We start from the raw sequence: 25,596 nt of genomic DNA, 5'->3' as shown, positions 1-25,596 counted from the left end.
TCTAGGATCTTAGCTACTGATCCAAAATAATGAATCAAGATCAAATATCGATAATCTACGATACATTTGTGGTCATCTGAGGTTCCTAAATGAGCAAGGCCCTAGACTGCCTACGTCTAAAATCGTCAACGCATATGCCAATCAAAGAAATCGATAGATCCGGGCAAAACCCAATCCAGGAACTTCAATACAAAGATATATTTAGAGACTATCCTATAGATTAACATTACAGAATATCGATTTTAGCAAAGAAAAGCATTGATTTTGAGGTTATTTAAATAATATAAATAAATAAAAGTCAAACATAATTTTAAAATTATTAAGTTTTTTTTAGAATTTAAATATTTTAAGATGTGGGCTGAAAAAAAATGAAATTGAATTCCATTTCCATTAATGTTAATTATTAACGTCTGATGTAATCCGTAAATTCAGGTTTGTATAAAATTTAAATTTCTATAATTTATATTTTTATCATATCAAATAATTATAATAATGAGAAATAATTAACATTTAAACATTAATTATATTTAAAACTAAATTAAATGAAAAATATTTCAATAAATATTCACGTTTTCTCAAATATTTTAAGTACAAGTCGTGTTGCCTTATTTAAACTAACAATTTTTATAATATATTACTGAAGTAGATCTCCCTTTTACGATTTAATTGGTCGGAAAACCGTCGTAAAACGAGTGTTATTTCCCAAAAGACCAAAGTTATAAATTGTGATTACGTCTTTGAAGACACGGTTTTAATTAAAATAATACCACATACCACATCTACGTAACCAACAAAAATATGACACTTTAAATCGGAATTTCATAATTATATGAAAAAAAAATCATAAATGGTAATGTGAGGACCTATTATATTTCACCATTAAACTTTTTAACCATTAGAAAATAATATACTTCCTGTTTTCTGTTGCCTGTGAATTTGACGAATATATAAAAAATTCTGGTAATGAAAGAATTAAAATGTCCAGAAGTATTTATTATACAGTATATATTGGAGTTCTTATTAACAGAGCACTTTGAGGTCCTGGCCTAATTCCTTCAGAAGTATTACATAGCATTAGAACAAAATATTAGTAATAGTTCCGACCATAGCCGGGTATGTCCAAGCCTTAATGCAGTTCTATTGATCAAACTTAGTAAATTAAAATTTTATCATATAAATAAGATTTATGGTGTAATAAGTTCTTAGTGCCTAACTTATTGATCAAATACATCAATAAGAACATCATTTAAAATGGTTTGATCAAAATATTGATCTTACTTTATTAGGATGATCAAAGTTTAATCATCCTGAAATCAGAATAATATTGAATTTCAGAAACATTCTGAAAATTATAATTTAAAATGCCTTTACAGTATTTTAATATCAACAATTTCCTAAATTTTAGAATTAATTATATATTTTTAATGGTATAAAATTGAAAATTTCTTTCAGCAATTAATTTCAATAACAAATTAAACTTGAATAAATGTTATGAAAATACTAAATTAAATGCAGCACGAACCAAGATGGACGTTCGTGTCAGGAGCAATCAATTTCAGACTGGACTAGGCCAGTTACATTAGGAAGTGTGGGAGGTGGAAGCTCAGCAGATGAGATCAAATAAATATAATTTAAACACTTTATAAACATCTTTTTTTCTTTTATTTTCTATCTAAAATATAAATATAAATTTAATTTTTAAAATAAACTTAATTAAAGTGGTTCTATGAAAAGTACTTGATTTATTGGGAAATTTACATTTTAAATACCAAAAGTAACTGTCATAAGAAGCGTTAAATTTATCATTTTATCGTGTCTAATCAGAGTAAAGATAACTGTCATAAAATTCGATCGAAGCAAAATTTTTACCACTATATAGTTTGTGAAATTAAGTAATAATCCAATAATCTTTGTAATTTCATTGCAATGATATAAAATTGCAGAAGTTTTTAAAAATATCAATACATTATCAAGAGAGGAGGACAGAGAGAAACAAAAAAGATGTAGGATCTATAATTCACAGGATTTACGAAAGTATAGAGAAGATCCTTAATTATTAATATATTCAGATTTATAGATAATGTTTGATATGTTGAATATTTATTGCCAAATTTTCCCTATTGCTAACAATCATATAAAAATTTTATTGCTTCTCAATCATACTTTGATTCAGAGAATACTAAATATAATTATCCTTCTGGAATTGTCTAGAAAATTTAATTTGCTGATTTCTCACGCTAATTATTCATTCACTCATTGTCCATGTCTGAATTTGAAGCTGATATAAGAGACCCGATGCATCTTATATATTATAACGATGCTTTAAGTTGAATTTCATATGATCCTAAACTTTATGAATTCGTCCCTAATCCGAGTAAACAAAATTCCAACGAAAATCGAGCCAGAATCTTCTACCAGAAGTATAGTATTCTACAACTGCAGCTGGCCATACAGCTTTCAATGTCCAGTGACTCGTGTTAAAGCAGTCACTCACTCACTATAGCCTAGGAGTGGGGGGAATGTGATTCCAGGAGATAATTGAACCACATTCTCTCCCAAACATATTCCACAAAGAAATAAAGATTTAATGAAATATTTGAAAGTTATGCAAGCGAAATTCTTAAAAGATTTTGTGAAGAAGTCGATATCGAGTATCGTGTTAAATTTCAATACGGAAGTGAGCTACCAAATGCCACGATCTCTTTGTAATGGATAATGACAAAAGCAATCTATTTAATGGAAATTACATTGAAATTTCCTGAAAACTCGGTAGACAAAGAAGGATCTTTGTCAAACAGATCTTAATCTTGTCTTTTATTGATTCGTTTCGTTTCTAACCATTTAAATATTTTCAAATCTAATTTTAAGTTATAAATATTACTTAGTTATTTCGTTCAAATTGGAATGAAAAACCCAAATAATATTTGAAATAAATAACAAAATAAAAATAATAGTTTTCTTTTTTGCTTTTTGTTTGAAGAATATTAAATCCAAATAGGTGGAAAATTCTTTGTAAAATTATTTCAAATACTTCATATGTATTGTTTCGTTTAATTAGCACACGATAGACTACCGTATTAAAATTGATTTCTGTAAATAATCCTGAATTAAATATTCTATAAATTTACCCCAAAAATATTTAAATTCTTCGTATTAAAGAACATTTTTGATAATAAAACAAAATATATTTATTTCTATTGAATTATCAAAAACTATTCATCCTGTTTTTAATCAAAAAAACAAATGTCCTAATCAATAAATTCTCAAAAATATATTAGTATAACTGTTGAAGTCAAAAAGCTCTCTAATAAATCATATTCTGTCCTTTTATTCTATGATTAATTTCCATAAAAACATAGTTATTTTTCAATGAAGATGTATGAAAATCTTCCACAAAATTTTAAGTAAATACTAGAAAAGCATGATATCAGACAGATACATGCATTAGATCCTAAAATATGTGATCTCAAGCGTGTATCTAGAGTGACCAAAAATTATTTAACCGACATACGTTTCACAATAAATCGAATGAAACGACTGAGTCAGCATAATAAAATATAAATCTCGGTTTCCAGTGTATTAAAACTAATAACGATTCAAAATAAGTTCCTGTAAGTGACATTATTAATTATCAATTTATGCAAATGAAGTCATTTCATTCGTACATAATATTACCTACTCCAGTTTTATATATTTTATTGTAATTAAATATAACTCGAAGCTACATGATACCAATTACTACATAACTACTTCATATTCTCTATCGTGTGATGTAGTCGTTAAAGCATGAATCAATGGAACATTGGAGAATATTCCATTAAAAAAAAGCGGAAAAAATGATAAAATTTAATAATAATGAGAAATTAATCAAGATAAACTATTAACTAATTCAAAAAGTTTATGATAATTACTTATAAATTAAATTATATATTTTTTTCTTCATAAACTAATTGCTATGAAATAAAATAAAAATGGAAACAGTTAATTTCATTTCTACTTCAGCAAAGTCATTTTGTATGCAACTATTAAAAATGCTTTGATCCTGACGGTTGCCATTGAAACAAATTATATTTGAAAGAAGACTGCTTTCACTATTATTCAATTTTGTGTGGTATCTAGAAATGTGCTTTGTTGTTCCGATCACAAAAAATTGTATAGAACCTCTTTAGAAAGCTTCTGACATCTTGACATTTCACAAGCCATTAATGTCCATTGCATCGCATTACAAAATCTTCAAACATGATTACAGCTATGATACATTATATTTTAAGTGGATAAAAATAATATTTTTAGAAAATTCTAAGCATATCTAATTGTATAAATTGAATTTTTTTAAATAGAAAATGCTCTTAGTGTAAAAAAGTTCTTCAGATATCTCACATGCTATTGATGTCCATTGCAAATCTTCAGTTACAACTAGAATCGTGATGTCAATACAGTATGACAATAATATATTGAATAATATATTTTAAGTGAATAAAAACAAAATATATAGAAGAAGTACAAGTATATTTAATCGTATAAATTGAGTTTTTTTCTTCTTAATACATAGTTTTTCTAGAAACCTTCAAGATGTTTCACAATCCATTCAAGTCCATTGCAATGCAAAATTTTCAAGCATAACTAAACTATGATTTCAATAGAGTATGATAACATATATCTTACGTAACATATTTTAAGTGCATAAAATAATGTTTTGTATAGAAGTAGCCTACATCAAATCATGTACTGTATTTTTTAAAAATCAATAACATTTTTATACATTAAAATTAGAAATTAAGTTCATTCCAAGATGATGAAAAGTTGGAAATTTTATTGAAATGGATTTCTAAAGAGAAATATTTAAGGAGGTTATTAATGTAATGAGAGATTTCTATCAAATAATGATTTGATGAATGAATTCAGTCTTATTATCTGTGAGAAATTTTACTGCTGGACGACGGAACTTAAATGGAATTTAGCAAATGCTAATCTAAGAATCTCTTTTTCCTTTTTATTTTCCAAATGAGAACGTATATTACTAATAGCTTTAGAAGAATTTCTAACATTTTAGAGTTTAATGCACGGTTTTTTCCTGTTCCTCAAGTAAATTCTAGACTATTTGAGGTATAAAAATAGCATCAAAATGGACTTCTAACTAAGAAAATAATGACCTTTCTTGTAAAACTAAAATATATTTTAACTTTTAAGCATGTTTAAAGTGTATTAAACATTAACTGATTCTTCTGATACGTTACTGTCGATTAATTAATTGATTAATGGATGATTAATTGATTAATAATGCAAAATTTGTTTGAAAATTATAAGAGAGAATTATGTAAATATATAGTAAACTATTCATAACGAACTCGATTAATTGATATCTATAGAAAATATGGATCTATATAATGCAAACGACTAACGAAACAATTTATTTTCACACTGTATTTCATCTGTACTTATGAAAATGTTAGATCGATCCAAGATACTGCATTACGGAAATGTTCGATCTTCCAGAAGTTTTTAATCCAGAGAGATTACAGTGAAAATTTTAAGTAATTTCTAAAAGTATGTTTTTTTTTCTTGTTTTATAATGCATTTATTAATTATATTAACACAAAAAGTATAAAATAGAAAAAAGTTAGGCTGCTATATTTAGGAGAGACTTTTCAGGATAATATTTATATATAAATACTTCACTTTTAACCTTGATTTTTTTAAATATTTGTTTAAAACACTTAAAACGAAAATTTTTAAATATAAGTATAAAACAAGAAAATTGTTTTATACATATATTTAACATACGTATTAAAAACAGGATAAAATAAAAAATGCCATATTCACGAGAGAATTTTTTTCAGACATTTATATACAGATATTAAAGTTAAAGAGAAATATTTTCTTTTAAAACAAGTAAAATAGCAATTTTAAAAAATCCTTTTCTGTTATTTTTCTTGTTTTATACGAAAAATGTACATCAAAAAATAAAATAAAATATTTAAAAAATATTTAAAAAATACTATATGTACAGAATCTTTAAGTGTAAAAATATCTCATTGTTTCAAAAATATTTTATAATAATTAAAATCGCAGTTTGTCTTATTAAATTTTATATTTTTAATTTCTCTAAATTTATTGTTATTTATTACTTATTGCTTTATAACGTTTTAGTGGAATTTATTATTATTGTTTTAGGCTATATGGGGAGGTCTTACTTGTATTATGAAAATAAATGAAAAAAAAATTAATAAATATTTAAAATTTTTTCATCTACTTTTATTTGTATAAAAATAATTAAAATATTTAAAAAAAATAGTGACTTTTTAGGATATCCGTATACAAATAACCTCGTTTTATCATTAAATATTTAAAATTTTATTTAAAACAATTAAAATAACCATTTTCTTTAATTTCCAATAAAAATTTTAAGAATACAGCGTATTAAATTCGTTCAATAAAGAATGATTTGTCTAGAAAGCAATCCAAGTACTTGCTTTTCTTAAGAAGTAACATCCGACAATCATCATTATATCAATAATTCAAAGAGGCACAGCAACATGAAATTCGTTTCTAGTCAGAAAGAAGACTTTTACATTAATGATATCCTCTTTCTATAATTCTTGACACTTAGCTAAATAACTTATGCGATTAATTTATCTTCATGCAACACCGAAGTGTTAAGATAAACAGCGATGGGACATTCGAAGCTTTTTATATAATAAATATGAATCAATTTGTATATATATTAATGTTTTGATTTATAAATCACAGTAAATAATTATATTATATATATGATTCTGAGAAAAAAACAAGAAAATAAGGCTTATATGACTATTATATGAGTATATGGAAGTATTATTGAAAATAAGTAAGTTATAAATAGTAAATATATAAAATACAACTATGCAAATTTGTTTAAATAACGATAAAACGGAAGAAAAACTGATAAAAAATAAGGCAGAAAGCTTTAAAAAAAATCTAGAAAATGTTCTATACATTGAGAGAAATCTATCAAATTATACCAATTTGATTAGAATGGCTACAAAATCACATAAAACTAATTTCAAAAGCCTTATACATCGATGCACTCACCTAGATTAAATCTTTAAGTAGTGAAAGACTCGATATTCTTCCATTGTACATCAATATAATTCTCGTTTCCACTCGAAATCAATTTTTATAAAGACAAAATCTTACCTTTACTCTACTCCTCCCTTCATGTTCTTCTTTTACTAATTGTGTTCAAATCATGAATTAAATAATATTTACCTGTATATATATATATATATTAATTTATTTATATATAAATATGAAGTAAAGAAAAAAGGATATGGCCACTCGATAATGAATTTGGTACATCTCCTGACGATATTCTTATCACTCAGAAGAAATAATGACGAAGGCCCTTCGCCTCTTTTAAGTTGTTGTCCTCTCTTTCTTGCCATTTCTGAATGAAATATTTCTCTTTTTCTTAAACTGCCATAATCACTGAAAATGCCAGCTTCACCCAATCCTGCTGCTTCGGCATTTAAAGCTGTCAATCTATATTAAAAAAAGCAAAAAAAAATGCAAAGAATTTGTAAGTATCTTATATTAAATTATTATAAAAATCATTGCAAATAGAAATTAATATGAAAATATTAATACTAATAGATAATAAGAATCGTGCAATTGGACGTTTTTTACGAAATCGTGACTTAACAGAGGATTCCTATCACAGGAGGAACAGGAAGCCATTTGGTTCGGTCTTTACATTTACGAAAACATCTTAAGAAAAATGATAGGAATCTTTCAACTTCTAAGAGATTAACGGCCTGGTGGACGGGCGGTTAATGTGTCAGCCTCCTGCTCTGGAGGACCCAGGAATAAATCCGGATGGGTCAAAACCTCCCAGAAAATTGTCGAAGATACTCTATTCCGAATATACCAGCCCCATCTCTCGCCACCTGGCCAAATCTACAACGGGCTTAATAAAAAGCCCTCTTAATACTTACAGAATAGAAAGCATAAAAAAAGAACGTTTGATAGGTCCTGATTAAAATATTTATATTTCTCAATACAGCAAAGTTGAGACATAAATTGCATACATAGTAACTTTTGTGAATTCTTATGTTTTATTCGATTAATACATAAATTTAATACTAAAAATCTGTGGAAGAAGCATTTATAACAATAACGATGCGTAAATATACTGCTTTTAATTTCAAAATAACTATTTGATCACGTGATAATATATAGTCTTCATTATTATGCTTACGAACTTTCTTTAATTCGTAAGCAAGAATTAAAAGAAACACTTAAAAACACTAAGATGAAAAATAGACATTGCGTTGGTTCCGGTAATTATGTGAAATTGAAATAAAGTTTTTATTTTTAAATTTAAAAATGTATTTTTAATTTTTTTAATGAAAGTGGCCGAATTAAGAAAATTATTTGATAAAATATGAAATCTACAACGAATTCGTTCAACAGAAGACGTTCCTATACCATTTGTATGCTAATAATACATTAATTGAATAGACAATAAAATGTTCTACGTTGATGTAAATTCGTGGTACCAAAGTGACCTTGACCTTTCATTAAAAGCTGCTAAGAGACATTTGACTCCATAAGGGAAAGGATATTTGAATATGCCATAATGGAATTGTTTTAAAGAACATTTAAACATTTTAAATATGCCTAAGCAACTTTTAAAGAAAGGTCAAGGTCACTCTAGTACGGTGAAACCTGTCTAAAATCTGTCTAAAACGAAGCCTCAATAAAACAAAAACCTGCCTGAACGGAAAAACTTCCAGAACGCAGCAATTTTTTATGTTAAATTTTACTATAAGCCGAAAATCGGAAGAGGTTCTTGGGCAAGAAAAACAATTTAACTTGAATAAAGCAAAAAATTTAGATTCTACTTGTAGACAAATAGAATTGCTTCCAGGTAGAACAGGTCATCACGTGTCGAGTATATATATATATATTAATTTATTTATATATAAATACTTCACTTTTAACCTTGATTTTTTTAAATATTTGTTTAAAACACTTAAAACGAAAATTTTTAAATATAAGTATAAAACAAGAAAATTGTTTTATACATATATTTAACATACGTATTAAAAACAGGATAAAATAAAAAATGCCATATTCACGAGAGAATTTTTTTCAGACATTTATATACAGATATTAAAGTTAAAGAGAAATATTTAAGGAGGTTATTAATGTAATGAGAGATTTCTATCAAATAATGATTTGATGAATGAATTCAGTCTTATTATCTGTGAGAAATTTTACTGCTGGACGACGGAACTTAAATGGAATTTAGCAAATGCTAATCTAAGAATCTCTTTTTCCTTTTTATTTTCCAAATGAGAACGTATATTACTAATAGCTTTAGAAGAATTTCTAACATTTTAGAGTTTAATGCACGGTTTTTTCCTGTTCCTCAAGTAAATTCTAGACTATTTGAGGTATAAAAATAGCATCAAAATGGACTTCTAACTAAGAAAATAATGACCTTTCTTGTAAAACTAAAATATATTTTAACTTTTAAGCATGTTTAAAGTGTATTAAACATTAACTGATTCTTCTGATACGTTACTGTCGATTAATTAATTGATTAATGGATGATTAATTGATTAATAATGCAAAATTTGTTTGAAAATTATAAGAGAGAATTATGTAAATATATAGTAAACTATTCACAACGAACTCGATTAATTGATATCTATAGAAAATATGGATCTATATAATGCAAACGACTAACGAAACAATTTATTTTCACACTGTATTTCATCTGTACTTATGAAAATGTTAGATCGATCCAAGATACTGCATTACGGAAATGTTCGATCTTCCAGAAGTTTTTAATCCAGAGAGATTACAGTGAAAATTTTAAGTAATTTCTAAAAGTATGTTTTTTTTTCTTGTTTTATAATGCATTTATTAATTATATTAACACAAAAAGTATAAAATAGAAAAAAGTTAGGCTGCTATATTTAGGAGAGACTTCTCAGGATAATATTTATATATAAATACTTCACTTTTAACCTTGATTTTTTTAAATATTTTTTAAAACACTTAAAACGAAAATTTTTAAATATAAGTATAAAACAAGAAAATTGTTTTATACATATATTTAACATACGTATTAAAAACAGGATAAAATAAAAAATGCTATATTCACGAGAGAATTTTTTTCAGACATTTATATACAGATATTAAAGTTAAAGAGAAATATTTTCTTTTAAAACAAGTAAAATAGCAATTTTAAAAAATCCTTTTCTGTTATTTTTCTTGTTTTATACGAAAAATGTACATCAAAAAATAAAATAAAATATTTAAAAAATATTTAAAAAATACTATATGTACAGAATCTTTAAGTGTAAAAATATCTCATTGTTTCAAAAATATTTTATAATAATTAAAATCGCAGTTTGTCTTATTAAATTTTATATTTTTAATTTCTCTAAATTTATTGTTATTTATTACTTATTGCTTTATAACGTTTTAGTGGAATTTATTATTATTGTTTTAGGCTATATGGGGAGGTCTTACTTGTATTATGCAAATAAATGAAAAAAAAATTAATAAATATTTAAAATTTTTTCATCTACTTTTATTTGTATAAAAATAATTAAAATATTTAAAAAAAATAGTGACTTTTTAGGATATCCGTATACAAATAACCTCGTTTTATCATTAAATATTTAAAATTTTATTTAAAACAATTAAAATAACCATTTTCTTTAATTTCCAATAAAAATTTTAAGAATACAGCGTATTAAATTCGTTCAATAAAGAATGATTTGTCTAGAAAGCAATCCAAGTACTTGCTTTTCTTAAGAAGTAACATCCGACAATCATCATTATATCAATAATTCAAAGAGGCACAGCAACATGAAATTCGTTTCTAGTCAGAAAGAAGACTTTTACATTAATGATATCCTCTTTCTATAATTCTTGACACTTAGCTAAATAACTTATGCGATTAATTTATCTTCATGCAACACCGAAGTGTTAAGATAAACAGCGATGGGACATTCGAAGCTTTTTATATAATAAATATGAATCAATTTGTATATATATTAATGTTTTGATTTATAAATCACAGTAAATAATTATATTATATATATGATTCTGAGAAAAAAACAAGAAAATAAGGCTTATATGACTATTATATGAGTATATGGAAGTATTATTGAAAATAAGTAAGTTATAAATAGTAAATATATAAAATACAACTATGCAAATTTGTTTAAATAACGATAAAACGGAAGAAAAACTGATAAAAAATAAGGCAGAAAGCTTTAAAAAAAATCTAGAAAATGTTCTATACATTGAGAGAAATCTATCAAATTATACCAATTTGATTAGAATGGCTACAAAATCACATAAAACTAATTTCAAAAGCCTTATACATCGATGCACTCACCTAGATTAAATCTTTAAGTAGTGAAAGACTCGATATTCTTCCATTGTACATCAATATAATTCTCGTTTCCACTCGAAATCAATTTTTATAAAGACAAATCTTACCTTTACTCTACTCCTCCCTTCATGTTCTTCTTTTACTAATTGTGTTCAAATCATGAATTAAATAATATTTACCTGTATATATATATATATATTAATTTATTTATATATAAATATGAAGTAAAGAAAAAAGGATATGGCCACTCGATAATGAATTTGGTACATCTCCTGACGATATTCTTATCACTCAGAAGAAATAATGACGAAGGCCCTTCGCCTCTTTTAAGTTGTTGTCCTCTCTTTCTTGCCATTTCTGAATGAAATATTTCTCTTTTTCTTAAACTGCCATAATCACTGAAAATGCCAGCTTCACCCAATCCTGCTGCTTCGGCATTTAAAGCTGTCAATCTATATTAAAAAAAGCAAAAAAAAATGCAAAGAATTTGTAAGTATCTTATATTAAATTATTATAAAAATCATTGCAAATAGAAATTAATATGAAAATATTAATACTAATAGATAATAAGAATCGTGCAATTGGACGTTTTTTACGAAATCGTGACTTAACAGAGGATTCCTATCACAGGAGGAACAGGAAGCCATTTGGTTCGGTCTTTACATTTACGAAAACATCTTAAGAAAAATGATAGGAATCTTTCAACTTCTAAGAGATTAACGGCCTGGTGGACGGGCGGTTAATGTGTCAGCCTCCTGCTCTGGAGGACCCAGGAATAAATCCGGATGGGTCAAAACCTCCCAGAAAATTGTCGAAGATACTCTATTCCGAATATACCAGCCCCATCTCTCGCCACCTGGCCAAATCTACAACGGGCTTAATAAAAAGCCCTCTTAATACTTACAGAATAGAAAGCATAAAAAAAGAACGTTTGATAGGTCCTGATTAAAATATTTATATTTCTCAATACAGCAAAGTTGAGACATAAATTGCATACATAGTAACTTTTGTGAATTCTTATGTTTTATTCGATTAATACATAAATTTAATACTAAAAATCTGTGGAAGAAGCATTTATAACAATAACGATGCGTAAATATACTGCTTTTAATTTCAAAATAACTATTTGATCACGTGATAATATATAGTCTTCATTATTATGCTTACGAACTTTCTTTAATTCGTAAGCAAGAATTAAAAGAAACACTTAAAAACACTAAGATGAAAAATAGACATTGCGTTGGTTCCGGTAATTATGTGAAATTGAAATAAAGTTTTTATTTTTAAATTTAAAAATGTATTTTTAATTTTTTTAATGAAAGTGGCCGAATGAAGAAAATTATTTGATAAAATATGAAATCTACAACGAGTTCGTTCAACAGAAGACGTTCCTATACCATTTGTATGCTAATAATAATTGAATAGACAATAAAATGTTCTACGTTGATGTAAATTGGTGGTTCCAAAGTGACCTTGACCTTTCATTAAAAGCTTCTAAGAGACATTTGACTCCATAAGGGAAAGGATATTTGAATATGCCATAATGGGATTGTTTTAAAGAACATTTAAACATTTTAAATACGCCTAAGCAACTTTTAAAAAAAGGTCAAGGTCACTCTAGTACGGTAAAATCTGTCTAAAACGAATCCTCAATAAAACGGAAACCTGCCTGAACGGAAAAACTTCCAGAACGCAGCAATTTTTTATGTTAAATTTTACTATAAGCCGAAAATCGGAAGAGGTTCTTGGGCAAGAAAAACAATTTAACTTGAATAAAGCAAAAAATTTAGATTCTACTTGTAGACAAATAGAATTGCTTCCAGGTAGAACAGGTCATCACGTGTCGAGGACATGACTTTGTTGCGATTAGTCTTTGTAGGAATTAAACAAGGGCATATTTTAAGAATTGGAAACTTTTAAGATTCGAATGAGTTCTCCAGAGTTTCCGAGAACCGAGTTCTCGAGAATAAGTAAACGTATGTAATTCGTTAAAAACTCTGAAAATAATGTAAACACAGTGCTACCATTTTTCCTTGTACGATACTCGAATTTGCTTTCATGCTATCTTTTGAACTAATTTATGGATATCACCCGAAAACTTTCAATATTCGAATACCTAACAATTGATCAAGCGCACAACGATACTTATTACAATCAAATGGTTCTCAATTCTTGCATTCGAATACTTTTATTTTTAGTTGAATCACTTTAGATTAATTTTGTAATGTAGTAATAAAGTGTTTTTACGTCCATTCTAAATGGAGGTAACTGTGTAACGCTTATTTGATAGAATTAAAAGATTTAAAAAAGGGAGAAATAATACTAAACCTGTTCAAAACTAAAATAAAATTTGTATCGACGAATTCTGGCTTACACAGGTGTTATTGTATTTTTAATATACAGTGGTACCTCAGGATACGAAATTAATCCGTTCCGAAACTGAGATCGTATCATGAAAATGTCGTAAGGTGGATCATCTTTTCCCATACGATTACATGTAAAACCAAATAATTCGTTCCAACGCGAAAAACATACTCAAATTAAAGCCAAGTAATATATTTAAAAAAATAACTGTAGTAAGAAAAACAAATGAAAAATGCGAACTAATGTAACGTCGTATGGTGAGTTTTTGTTCGTATCGTGGAGCAAAAATATGTTCGAATTTCATGTCGTATCCTGAAAATTTCGTATGCTGGGGCGTTCGTAACCTGAGGTACCACTGTAATTGTAATATGGTTTTGTTAATTATAGAAATGTGCAATACGATTTTTACTTTTAGATAATGATCTTTTTCATTTTTTAAGAGAAAATTATCCAAATAAAGAAACTTTTTTTTTTGATAAAATACGAAATTTACGAATATTAATTGATTAATAAGGGACTTTTTTTTATCATTTACATGTTAAGTACAATTTACATGTCGAGTAGACAATAAAATGTCCGTCGTTGATGATGTTGTTGGTTCCTAAGAGACGTTCGACTCCATAATGGATAGAATATTTGAAGACTTTATAATGAAAACTTCATCCACAACGGAATCATTTCAAGAACATTTTAAATACTTTACATGCGGCTGGAAACCTCTAAAGAAAGTTCAGGTTAACCTTGACCTTTCTTTAGAGGCTTCCAGCCAGTGTTTTAATGTATTTTTAGTATTGGTTTTGACAATTACTTGGATGTAAAATATAGGTTTTTATTATTATTTTAGCATTGTCTTTATTAATTTTCAAATTAGAATTCCTATGGAAAAATGCTACCAAAATTAACAATTGAAAATTATTCTATTAAAAATTGGATACTTATTATATTAGAAAATTTAAAGATAAATAATTCTAAAATATATTTAAACCAATTTAAAAATGCGTACAGAATTAAACAAGGATAAATTTAACAAGTGCTAAGATTTAAACATTGAGATTCCTAGTAATATGCAAAATATAAAGACCGAATATATCTTTTATATATGCGGTCATTAATCATATAATACACAAAGTTTGGTTTCACAGTAGTCTCTAATGTGAGTCTGTTACGACCCTCCTGAGATCACGAACCCCCTAAGATTACGAGCCAATTGGCAAGTATCCCACTCTCCCTCCTGTGGATAGCCGTACTTTCAAGCCTTTAATGATTAACCATTTTAAATTTCGAATTATATTCAATGAGAATTTGATATTCTAATTACTTCAAAAATGACATTACAAGTATCTCCTTATCGATTATCTTCTTTTAGCACGTTTCCTATCGAAAGAAGAAATAAATTTTATTTAAAAGTATAATTATTCGGACATCTAACGACTGTAATTGGCAAAGAAAACAAAATATTCAATTATTAAAGCTCATATTGAAATCTGCATTTGGTAACGACATGAAAGTTTTAATGAACATCCACTTGCATGGCACTTGTATACAATTTAATCAACACAATACATGTTTAGATTAAGATAAGTGCACTATAATTTAGTTAATCTGAAAATAAACACTACACAATCATTCGTCAATATAGCATATCCACAAGAGAAATTTCACGGGAAGTTGAGACAAAAGTTTCACATACAACTCACATAGGGGATTTTTAGTAGACAAATTAGTGGAGGCTCTGTCATGGTTTGGGGAGCATTCTGTTATGATATTAAACTCGTTTTTGCTAAATTTAGCATAAAACTAAAATCTAAAAATTATCAGGTATTATAGGAAAAATATTTTCTCCCATTTAGATCATATTTTAGAGGAAGAAAATAGTACTACCAACAAGACAATGCCGCTTGCCATAACTCAAAGACAGCTCAAGACTGACTTAAAACAAAAAAAAATGAATATTTTACCTTGGTCATTAAGAAATCGTGATTTAAATCGCATTGAAAACATTTTGGGGTCTTAAGTCAGAAAGCATACGCAAATAACTGCCAATTTTCAAGTGTTCAAGAACTTGAATGTGAAATTATGCGCCAATGATAACGACATGAATATTGTCAATTATCTACCGAAAAAATTGGTAGAATCAATGTCGAACAGACCATTTGAAGTGGTACGAAGAAATAGAGTAATAATCAACTATTAATCAACAAAAAAATTACTTCTCAACCATCGTTTTCATGGTGGTCTTATAATTTATTAACAATGAAAATATGACTTTTGTAAAACTAATAACTAAATTGTGTTAGGAATGTTGAACTAATTGTTCAAAAAGTGATTATTTATTGTATTTTTTTGTTGAGAATAATAAGTGACCATTAAACATTGTTAGTTTTGAGAAACCTAAAAACGTGATAGTCTTATAATTTCCTAATAGTCTGTCCATAGCATTAGATATGTTAAATATGCTCATCAAGAATAAGATGAAAACCTTCAAATGTACATTCGATTAAATAGTGATCACAAAATAAATCCGCAAGAGACTTTTCATACATAAACATATGGTTCACCTTATTTTACACTCACTTATAAATCTCAGAATGTGATTTGTGAGTGTTTAATAAGGTAAACTGCATGTCTATGGAACTCGTGAAATACCATGTAAGTGAGGAAAAGGCTCCGTTTCAAATTACCCAAGTAAAGTTATAAAAAGATACACTTACATATATATAAGAAAACAACAGACTTCATGTCAAGTTTGTGTTAAGTACAGTACTAAAGACGTATCTTCATTATCAAAACGCATATTGAAATCTGCATTCAACATGAAAATTTTAATGATCAAACATGTGGCATTTACAATTATAAACGACTTATCTTAATCCAAGCATGCGTTATATTGATTAAGCTTAGTCCTATGCTAAGTTACTGAAAAATCAACACCGTACAGTTATTCAAAAGCATAGAAGCTATTTGAATTTCATACAAATTTCATTGAATGGGTGAGGAATGAGAAAGAAGATACGTTTCGAACGACTTACGAAAAGTCATAGAAGGATATACATATGGTACTGTACATACACCAAAAAAAAAACAACAAACATCATATCAAACCGTGTTCAGAGAACTAGGAAACGTGTGTCACTCACTGTTGAAATAAGATGAAAAACTACGAGTATTTTTAAATATAACACTTTTACATTATATATATATATATATATATATGATACAATTATAGAAATAAGACTAACAACCATAGTTTTTGTATTAATTTAAAAATTATTGTTAAATGTAAGGGCCTCTCAGAGGCCAATAAAAGCCTTTTTATACTATAATGATGATAATGATCATAGTATAAAAAGGCTTTTATTGGCCTCCTCTAACTGGAACAGACAAAGGAGGATTCAATTGGAATCATAAAAAAAACAAATAAAAATTAAAGAAAAATTAAACTACTGAAAAATTTACATTGCACATAATATTGCTAATTCAAGTGTCGCGACATAAGACAATTTCTTCTTTAGAATGACAATTTCCTTCCTAATTCTAGCATTAGATTCAATTGGGTTCAATCGGTTTAAGACCGGACCTGTTGATGCTTGGATAAGAAATAGTTTTTTTGTTTTAAGTATTAATTCCTAATCTTATAATGTTTACAGCAGCTGGCGATTGTAATTCCATTAGCAGAAAACAAGAGATCATTGCATGAGATATATTCAAGTCACGGTCACGCGCTATTGAACTTTCTCCATCACTCGATATTACAAACATCAATTTTACTTTGATATCATCATCCAACAAACATTAGTTAATATCATACAGATTAAGCTCACAGTTCGTTTTACATTTATTTATTAAATTCAGCAAAACATCAATTCTGGATAGAGACAAAACACGAAAGTTAAAACGGAATATGCGAGATATTAACACAACTTCCCTGTGTTTCTGTAACTAAAGAATTATATTCTTAATAAGAAATTAATTTATGAAAACGTCCCATATTATTGATTATTTTTAAAAATAGTGCCATAAAAATTCAAAAAATCCCCCCAAAAACACAATGTTAGCAACAGTTATCGGTTAATTTTTAAGAAAAGCAAACTAGACACACCCAACGATCTCGTGAGTATTGCAACTAAGTAATTACGAGTCCTTCGATGATAATTTCATTATTCCAATATCCATTTGTTAATGATTCTACTACTGCATTTTTTACGATTCGTATGAATGATAATTTCTACCGGAAAAAATAATAAATTCTTTTTATTAATTACAAATTTCGGGAAAGGTATTTAAATAAATAAAGCTATTATTTTTAAATATTAAATGAAATTGCAAAGCGTAAAAGAAGAAGAAAAGGACATATCGATTTTTATTTGGAAGGCGGCTGGTACCAATCTTGTCATCATGGTATTCGAGAGAGGAGACCAGATGTGTTTGATGAACAAGATTCTATTTTGACGCTTTAGTGACGACTTAATTTGAGCGAATTTCAATAAAAATGCTTGAAAATCACATTCAATTTCGATAATACCAATAACATAAAGCGACGAGAAAATAGGAAGGTTGATGGTATTATACGTTTACTTTATATGTAGAAACTTCTCAATCGATGGATCGCGATCTCCGAATTGCTCGTAAATTATGTTAAAATATTATAATGCTTAGAAAATATTGTTTTAAAGAAATTAAATATTAATTTGTATTAATTTTAAATTTGTTTTAGATAATTCAGTTAATATTTTGCATGTAGATAACAATTTAGGAGCATTATTAAGCGAGTTTTATGCTCAGAATATTACAAAAATATATATTTTTCTAGAAAATAAAAGTGGTATTAATTTACACGTAAAGCAACATATTTATTCATATAAATTTTAAAATTTCGTTTTTCTTTATTGTTGATCTAGATTTTTGCAATATAGAAACAGTCAAACAAACAATAAATGTACAGTAACGTGAACATGTTATTAATAAAAGTATCAAAAAGCCACAACAAATCTGGTCGATTACTCAGTCGACATCGCTTTATCACGATAAATAAACTCATCTTTTCAAATAAATAATTAACAAATAAATAATAAAAGTATAAATAAATTTTATTTTATTAAACAACACCTAAGACAAATTTATTTGTGAAAGAAAGCATGAGATGTTGCATACCTTCAGAAGAAACTCGATATATTTAAATATTAGCAAAGAAATCTTAAAAATATTTTTTAAAATATAAATTACAGGCGTTAAAATTAATAAATTTTTAAAAATTATTATTATTAATGAGTCTTTTTGCATATCTTCAAAATTAATACATCATGTTAAAGAAATCAGGAGATCTCATTGCATACCTTCAGAGATTGCTTTGATATATTTAAATACACGCAAAAATAACTTAAAAATATATTTTAAAATATAAATTATAAATATTAAAAACAATAAATTTAAAGAACGCCGCAAAAAAATAACTAGAAAAACTCCAACGAAAAAGAGAAAATAATTATCACTGGGACCATTAAATAAATCAGAAAAAAAGCTCTCACTCTTTTCAAATTCTTGTAGAATATTAAAGGTTTAATGAAAGTTGGCAGATTAACTCGACATGCTCGGGGCTTTAAGAAAGGATTAAGGGAGGAGCCATTAAAAGAAATCCCATTGCTACACGTCGAAGAATTTCAAATCATGGACTGACAGGAGAATGAATTCTAATGGGCGAGTTAAGAAGAGATATAACCGATAGATCGACAAGGAAGTGGCTCATTGTATCTACAAGGGAGGTAAGCATCCACTCATCCCAAATTTCTTTCGTAAACAGATATTTACACAGCAATAATCTTCTCCAAGTAAATTATTAGCGCAAATAACTTTAAATAAAGCTAAACAAATTAAACGCTTACAAGTTTTCCCATAATGAAAGTACTTCAGGATGAATCGAGGGCGTATCGCAATATTCCCAATTTTTTGTGGATATTACGGTATAATATTGTTATGTTTCGTAACTCACGGCATTGTACGGTCTTCTGTATTGTAGGAACAATATGGATGCGAAAGATGACGTACAAGTGCTAGAGATTGCTTTCATTTTTTAGTGTTTTTTTTAAACAAAATGGCGTGTGGAGACGTGTGAAAATCGATATTTGAATCTTGTTCCAATTAAATTAGTTTAAAAAACTGCGTGACTTGTCTTTCATACGTTCATATTTTCTATTTCATTAAACGTATCTTTGCATATTCTTTAATGGTTAGAAAATAGGAGGGATTGAAATCATCTTCGACCATTTATCTTTCTAAAAATTTACAATTATTTTTAAAAAATCTACAAGGAAAAATTAATTCCTTCTGGCATCTTCTTCCAAATTAAGCTAGGAAATTTTAAATATTTAAATTTAATTAAGACAAAACAGTAATAAAATAACACCCAAGTGTATATTTGTGTGTATGCGCGTGTATTTCAGTACAAGTAAACTGTAAGAAAATAAACTGTCAAGATTTTAGAAAATTAGATTTTCTATGACATTATGTAACACTTAAATACCGTATATATTTATATGATTTGAAACAAATTTGTTATGCAGAAAAATATTTTAATTAACGTCAAATATTCCTTAAACTATATTTACTAAAAATATACATTTATTAGACTTAATAGAGAATAATATTGCATTAAAATCTACGAAGATTGGATAAAAAATTAAATATAACCTTTAAACTTTGAAAATTTGAAATTTTATAAAAATATTTAAACTCTTCTGAATGTAACTAATTGATTTTATATTTTTTATTATTTATTAACATTTCCCCGCATGATTTTATATCATTCGCAATTGGAGAAACACTCACTTTCAACGAATAAATAATCGAATTTCTTAATATATATATAATATAATCGATTAATTAAAGAATCGATTTTTTATTTACTAAACTAAATTTCTAACAAGTGTAAACTTGAAATAATAGTCAAGTTTTACAATTTATAAATATAAATAATGGTCTCGATAAAGATCTGCGTGATCAAATGAGGCGTGTCGGAGAGAGAGAACACAATCAGAGAAACAAAAAAAAATTTTATTAAAAATGTAATTACCTGATAAACCCGGTAGAAACACGTTAAAATAAAGTAATAAAACCTTAGAAATAAATAAAAATATGTCATTTTATGAAAATAACTTCGTAAATACTTCATTAAAAACTTTAACCATAAATTTTCGCGATATAATTACGAATAAAAGTACAACCATTTGTTAAAATTCTCCGATTTAACGATAAATATTCGCTAAATCTTCTAACTTTACTCAAACAAATATTAATTAGCTCGTTTTAACGCCTTTATTTTCTATAACGTTGTTCAACCTGCCAACGGCCATTTTAACCATTTGATTCTATCAATAGTTTTACATTTAGCGAATCGAGAAGAATCATCACTTAAGTAAAATTCTGTCAATTTTCTTTTATTTATTCTTTTCATTTTGAATCTTAAATCTATTATTAATTTTTCTTATGGTCCACTCCTGTAATTTCTTGTTACTTAATGGTCTTTTTTTTTTAAACTCTTGCAGTTTAAATTATTTACAATGACTACTGTATTAAAATTTAAATTATTAGAATAGCAGTTTTAATTAGAATTTTAAACTGGAAATATACCTGAAATCACACTTTATAATATTAATTTCACACTTTTCATATTTCTAAATGAAATCACACTTTTAAATATTCACAGCTTCCTTTACACACAATTTTCACTAATTGTGATGTTAAATAATCTTATTTTAAATCACATTTTCATATTTTCTAACTAATCTCTAACTTGTTATACTTCTGAAAACTCGCACTAGACATAATTAAATTTATTACACTTCTACTTAAAATTATATAAGGTAGGGCTATTATTTTTGGCCATCAAGTTTGGGCTGTTATTTTGACCAACACCAACATTTATCACGTAGACCTAGACTCTAGGCGCTAGCTCAGTCATTTCTTAGAGGAAAAACATTAGAGTTGGTCAAAATAATAGTCCAAACTTGGTGTGCCATAACGGGGCCCCATCTTTCAGTTTAATTAAAGTCACATTCTTATATTTCTATTATAATTAAAGTTAAGCTTTCATAGTTCAAACTTAAGTTATACTTTTACAATAATAATTCTTTTAAGCAGGAGTAAATTTATTTACGTGGTGGCCCTAGGCACTTTAGCTGTGCAGNTTTTTAAAAAATTTTAATTATTATTCAAATTTAAATTAATTAGTTTAACATATTTACGTTTTTCGCAATTTTACAATTGAATTCTTTAGTGAAAACACGCAAAAATAAAAAATAAAAAATATCCATTAATGTACTGTTACATGTTAAAATGTAGTTCATAAATGTTATTACATGTACGACGAAGATAAAATTATATTTAATGCAGACAAAAATTAAAGCATAATGATTCATTTAACTCGTAATTATCATTTACAAATGTAGTAATTATCTCGTAAAGATTCCGACGTTGCGAATTCCTTTCATTTTTGCTTTTTTCCTACGAACAGCTTCGGCATTCGATACCCTATTTTTACTTCCCTTTTTTTACAATTAAATAGAAAAAAATAAACAAAAAATTAATTATTTTTCTTCTTAAAATTAGTATCAAAAATACATTTCATAAAAGAAAAATTCGCATTAAAATACTTTTATTTACTTTATAGCTGAGTATACTGTATATCTGGACACTACATAACTCTACATATTTTATAAATATAAATAATGGTCTCGATAAAGATCTGCGTGATCAAATGAGGCGTGTCGGAGAGAGAGAACACAATCAGAGAAACAAAAAAAAATTTTATTAAAAATGTAATTACCTGATAAACCCGGTAGAAACACGTTAAAATAAAGTAATAAAACCTTAGAAATAAATAAAAATATGTCATTTTATGAAAATAACTTCGTAAATACTTCATTAAAAACTTTAACCATAAATTTTCGCGATATAATTACGAATAAAAGTACAACCATTTGTTAAAATTCTCCGATTTAACGATAAATATTCGCTAAATCTTCTAACTTTACTCAAACAAATATTAATTAGCTCGTTTTAACGCCTTTATTTTCTATAACGTTGTTCAACCTGCCAACGGCCATTTTAACCATTTGATTCTATCAATAGTTTTACATTTAGCGAATCGAGAAGAATCATCACTTAAGTAAAATTCTGTCAATTTTCTTTTATTTATTCTTTTCATTTTGAATCTTAAATCTATTATTAATTTTTCTTATGGTCCACTCCTGTAATTTCTTGTTACTTAATGGTCTAATGGTCTTTTTTTTTTAAACTCTTGCAGTTTAAATTATTTACAATGACTACTGTATTAAAATTTAAATTATTAGAATAGCAGTTTTAATTAGAATTTTAAACTGGAAATATACCTGAAATCACACTTTATAATATTAATTTCACACTTTTCATATTTCTAAATGAAATCACACTTTTAAATATTCACAGCTTCCTTTACACACAATTTTCACTAATTGTGATGTTAAATAATCTTATTTTAAATCACATTTTCATATTTTCTAACTAATCTCTAACTTGTTATACTTCTGAAAACTCGCACTAGACATAATTAAATTTATTACACTTCTACTTAAAATTATATAAGGTAGGGCTATTATTTTTGGCCATCAAGTTTGGGCTGTTATTTTGACCAACACCAACATTTATCACGTAGACCTAGACTCTAGGCGCTAGCTCAGTCATTTCTTAGAGGAAAAACATTAGAGTTGGTCAAAATAATAGTCCAAACTTGGTGTGCCATAACGGGGCCCCATCTTTCAGTTTAATTAAAGTCACATTCTTATATTTCTATTATAATTAAAGTTAAGCTTTCATAGTTCAAACTTAAGTTATACTTTTACAATAATAATTCTTTTAAGCAGGAGTAAATTTATTTACGTGGTGGCCCTAGGCACTTTAGCTGTGCAGGCCTCTGTAACGATTTATACTCCTGTAAAATATGGAGTTTCGTCTTCGTATAATTGCATCAAAATTTCCCTTTTTTTTGGTTAAAATATCGCTTTAAACATTATAGGGGAAAAAATGTATATAACTTATATAGTTTTATTTTTATACGATAAAAAATATTAATATTTTATACAAAACAATATGAATTAATTCGTAGAAGATAAAAGAAAAATAATTTAATTATGTAAATTAACGTGTAAAGTTTACTTTATAAATATGAAAAAAAAAAGAGAAAGAAATAAGGAAATTGAAATAAAATGAAAAATTTTGGGCAAGATGCCTAAACGTGCAACAGTATTAACCTATTAACTTTTATTTTTTATATTTAAAAAGTAAGGAGATGGAATATTAAGGTCATAAATGGAAAGAGACGATTCTTCTTGGAAGAGAACCAAATGCCAGTTGATGATGGAGGACAAAATAAAAATTTTTCTCTTGTTGATTTTTATCATTTCGTCTCGGAAAATGTCTGAAAATTTAAAGATCTTCGAAGAGGAACAACAATCGAGAGAGACCATCGAGAATGTTCATCCGAGATCAACTTAATTCTCCCGATTTTCCGGATGGCAAATATCATCTTTTTTTCTTAATTAAGATATATAATTTTGATATTTTCCCGAAAAAATCATCAATCAACCTAGAAAAAAATTACGGATGAAACTCGAGGGAGAAAATCGAGATTTTGTATTTATTATGCAAAAACCAAATTCATCTCCATTTTCTCCGCCATCTTGATCCGTGTTAGAGGAATAGGCCACCGAAACGGGGTCATAAATGCGGCATTTCCCCTCCCGAACGCATTAAGTAGCGTTTTGCGATCCCTTCGACCCCCGACCGTTCTCGGGGGGAGATAATGGATGCTAGTATGATAACAAGGGCTCTTACCTCCGACTCGCATGTCATATCCATAGGCAGGCAGTGTACAAAGCGCTTAACGGACTTGATGCGGTGCAAGTCAGTTAGAAAAGCAAAGGCGAGATGCAGTAAATGCGCTCATGGAGCATGCGCTCGTTTTTGACCCGGAGCTGTGGCGATCCCTTTGTACGTTCTGGTCTCTATGGTCGATGGTACACTTATCCAGCGATCGTTCCAGTTATCGTGTGAAACACCTGTAGAATCAGGGTTTCAGAAACTAGCATCGCAACTACCATTTCTACTTCGAATATGCCGAAAAACTCGAGAATATTTTCAAAAATGTCCCTCGAAACTGCCCAAAAACCGCGAAAAAAACGCTATTTGATCTACAGATTAATCCACAAGTGGCATACAAAAAGAAAACCACAGTTGATAACGATCGTAAAATTGGGCGTTTTCTTGGATAAGTGACAATTTTCGAGCTCGTAATCAGATTTTTTAAAATAAAATCTCCGTTTTTATAGAATATAAGCCATATTTTAATACTGGATTAAATTTAACGGCTGTTAAAAATAACAAGGATTTAATATTGTTTTAACGTAACTGACAACCCTTCCATCAATAATGGATTCTTTCGTATCTTAGCAACCGAAATTCGTTTATTAATCAAAATAAAATCGATATTTGTTTGGCGCCATCTACCGGGATAAATAGTTTAATCAAAAATATTGAAAAATTCGAAATAAAAAATAAATAAATAACATTATATAAAATCAATAATTAAATTTTAAATTAATACTAAAAAAATTACAATGTAAAATTAAATATTGTTAAATAAGAAAAACTTAATAAATGCCAGCCGTTATGTAAAAATAAAGTTAAAAATTAAAAAATAATTACGAATAATTTTAAAATTGTATTTATATCATGCAATGATAATAATAATAATAATAAAAGAAATAGATAATAAATTATTTAATTAATAATAATAATTATAATTA

The 25,596-nt window shown here is 27.1% G+C and overlaps 2 protein-coding genes across 4 annotated transcripts in view; both read right to left on the bottom strand.

The window, feature by feature from the left end:
- Window positions 1–7,517, bottom strand: part of LOC111619798 (sodium channel protein type 3 subunit alpha-like) — a 128,440-nt gene extending 120,923 nt beyond the window's left edge. The window contains exon 1 of the mRNA XM_023361614.1: window positions 7,312–7,517. Coding sequence (XP_023217382.1) covers window positions 7,312–7,424 — 113 coding nt within the window. The 5' untranslated portion in view covers window positions 7,425–7,517. The remainder of the gene's footprint in view (window positions 1–7,311) is intronic.
- Window positions 7,518–11,521: 4,004 nt separating this feature from the next.
- The window catches only part of LOC111619811 (voltage-dependent calcium channel type A subunit alpha-1-like), an 82,513-nt gene continuing 68,438 nt past the window's right edge, over window positions 11,522–25,596 (bottom strand). For 2 of the 3 annotated variants that reach the window (XM_023361631.1, XM_023361630.1), the window contains one exon: window positions 11,522–11,850. In XM_023361631.1, the coding sequence (XP_023217399.1) occupies window positions 11,574–11,850 (277 nt within the window). In that variant the 3' untranslated portion in view covers window positions 11,522–11,573. Of the gene's footprint in view, window positions 11,851–24,625; window positions 25,115–25,596 lie in introns of those variants that run through there. The other variant, XR_002755820.1, reaches the window with a different exon arrangement.

The sequence above is a fragment of the Centruroides sculpturatus genome, unplaced genomic scaffold (genome assembly GCF_000671375.1).
Source record: "Centruroides sculpturatus isolate CEXI.00-Female unplaced genomic scaffold, Cexi_2.0 scaffold178, whole genome shotgun sequence".
Lineage (NCBI taxonomy): Eukaryota > Metazoa > Arthropoda > Arachnida > Scorpiones > Buthidae > Centruroides > Centruroides sculpturatus.
The sequence above is the reverse complement of the archived record's forward strand: the minus strand, read 5'-3'. Positions and strand labels throughout refer to the sequence as shown.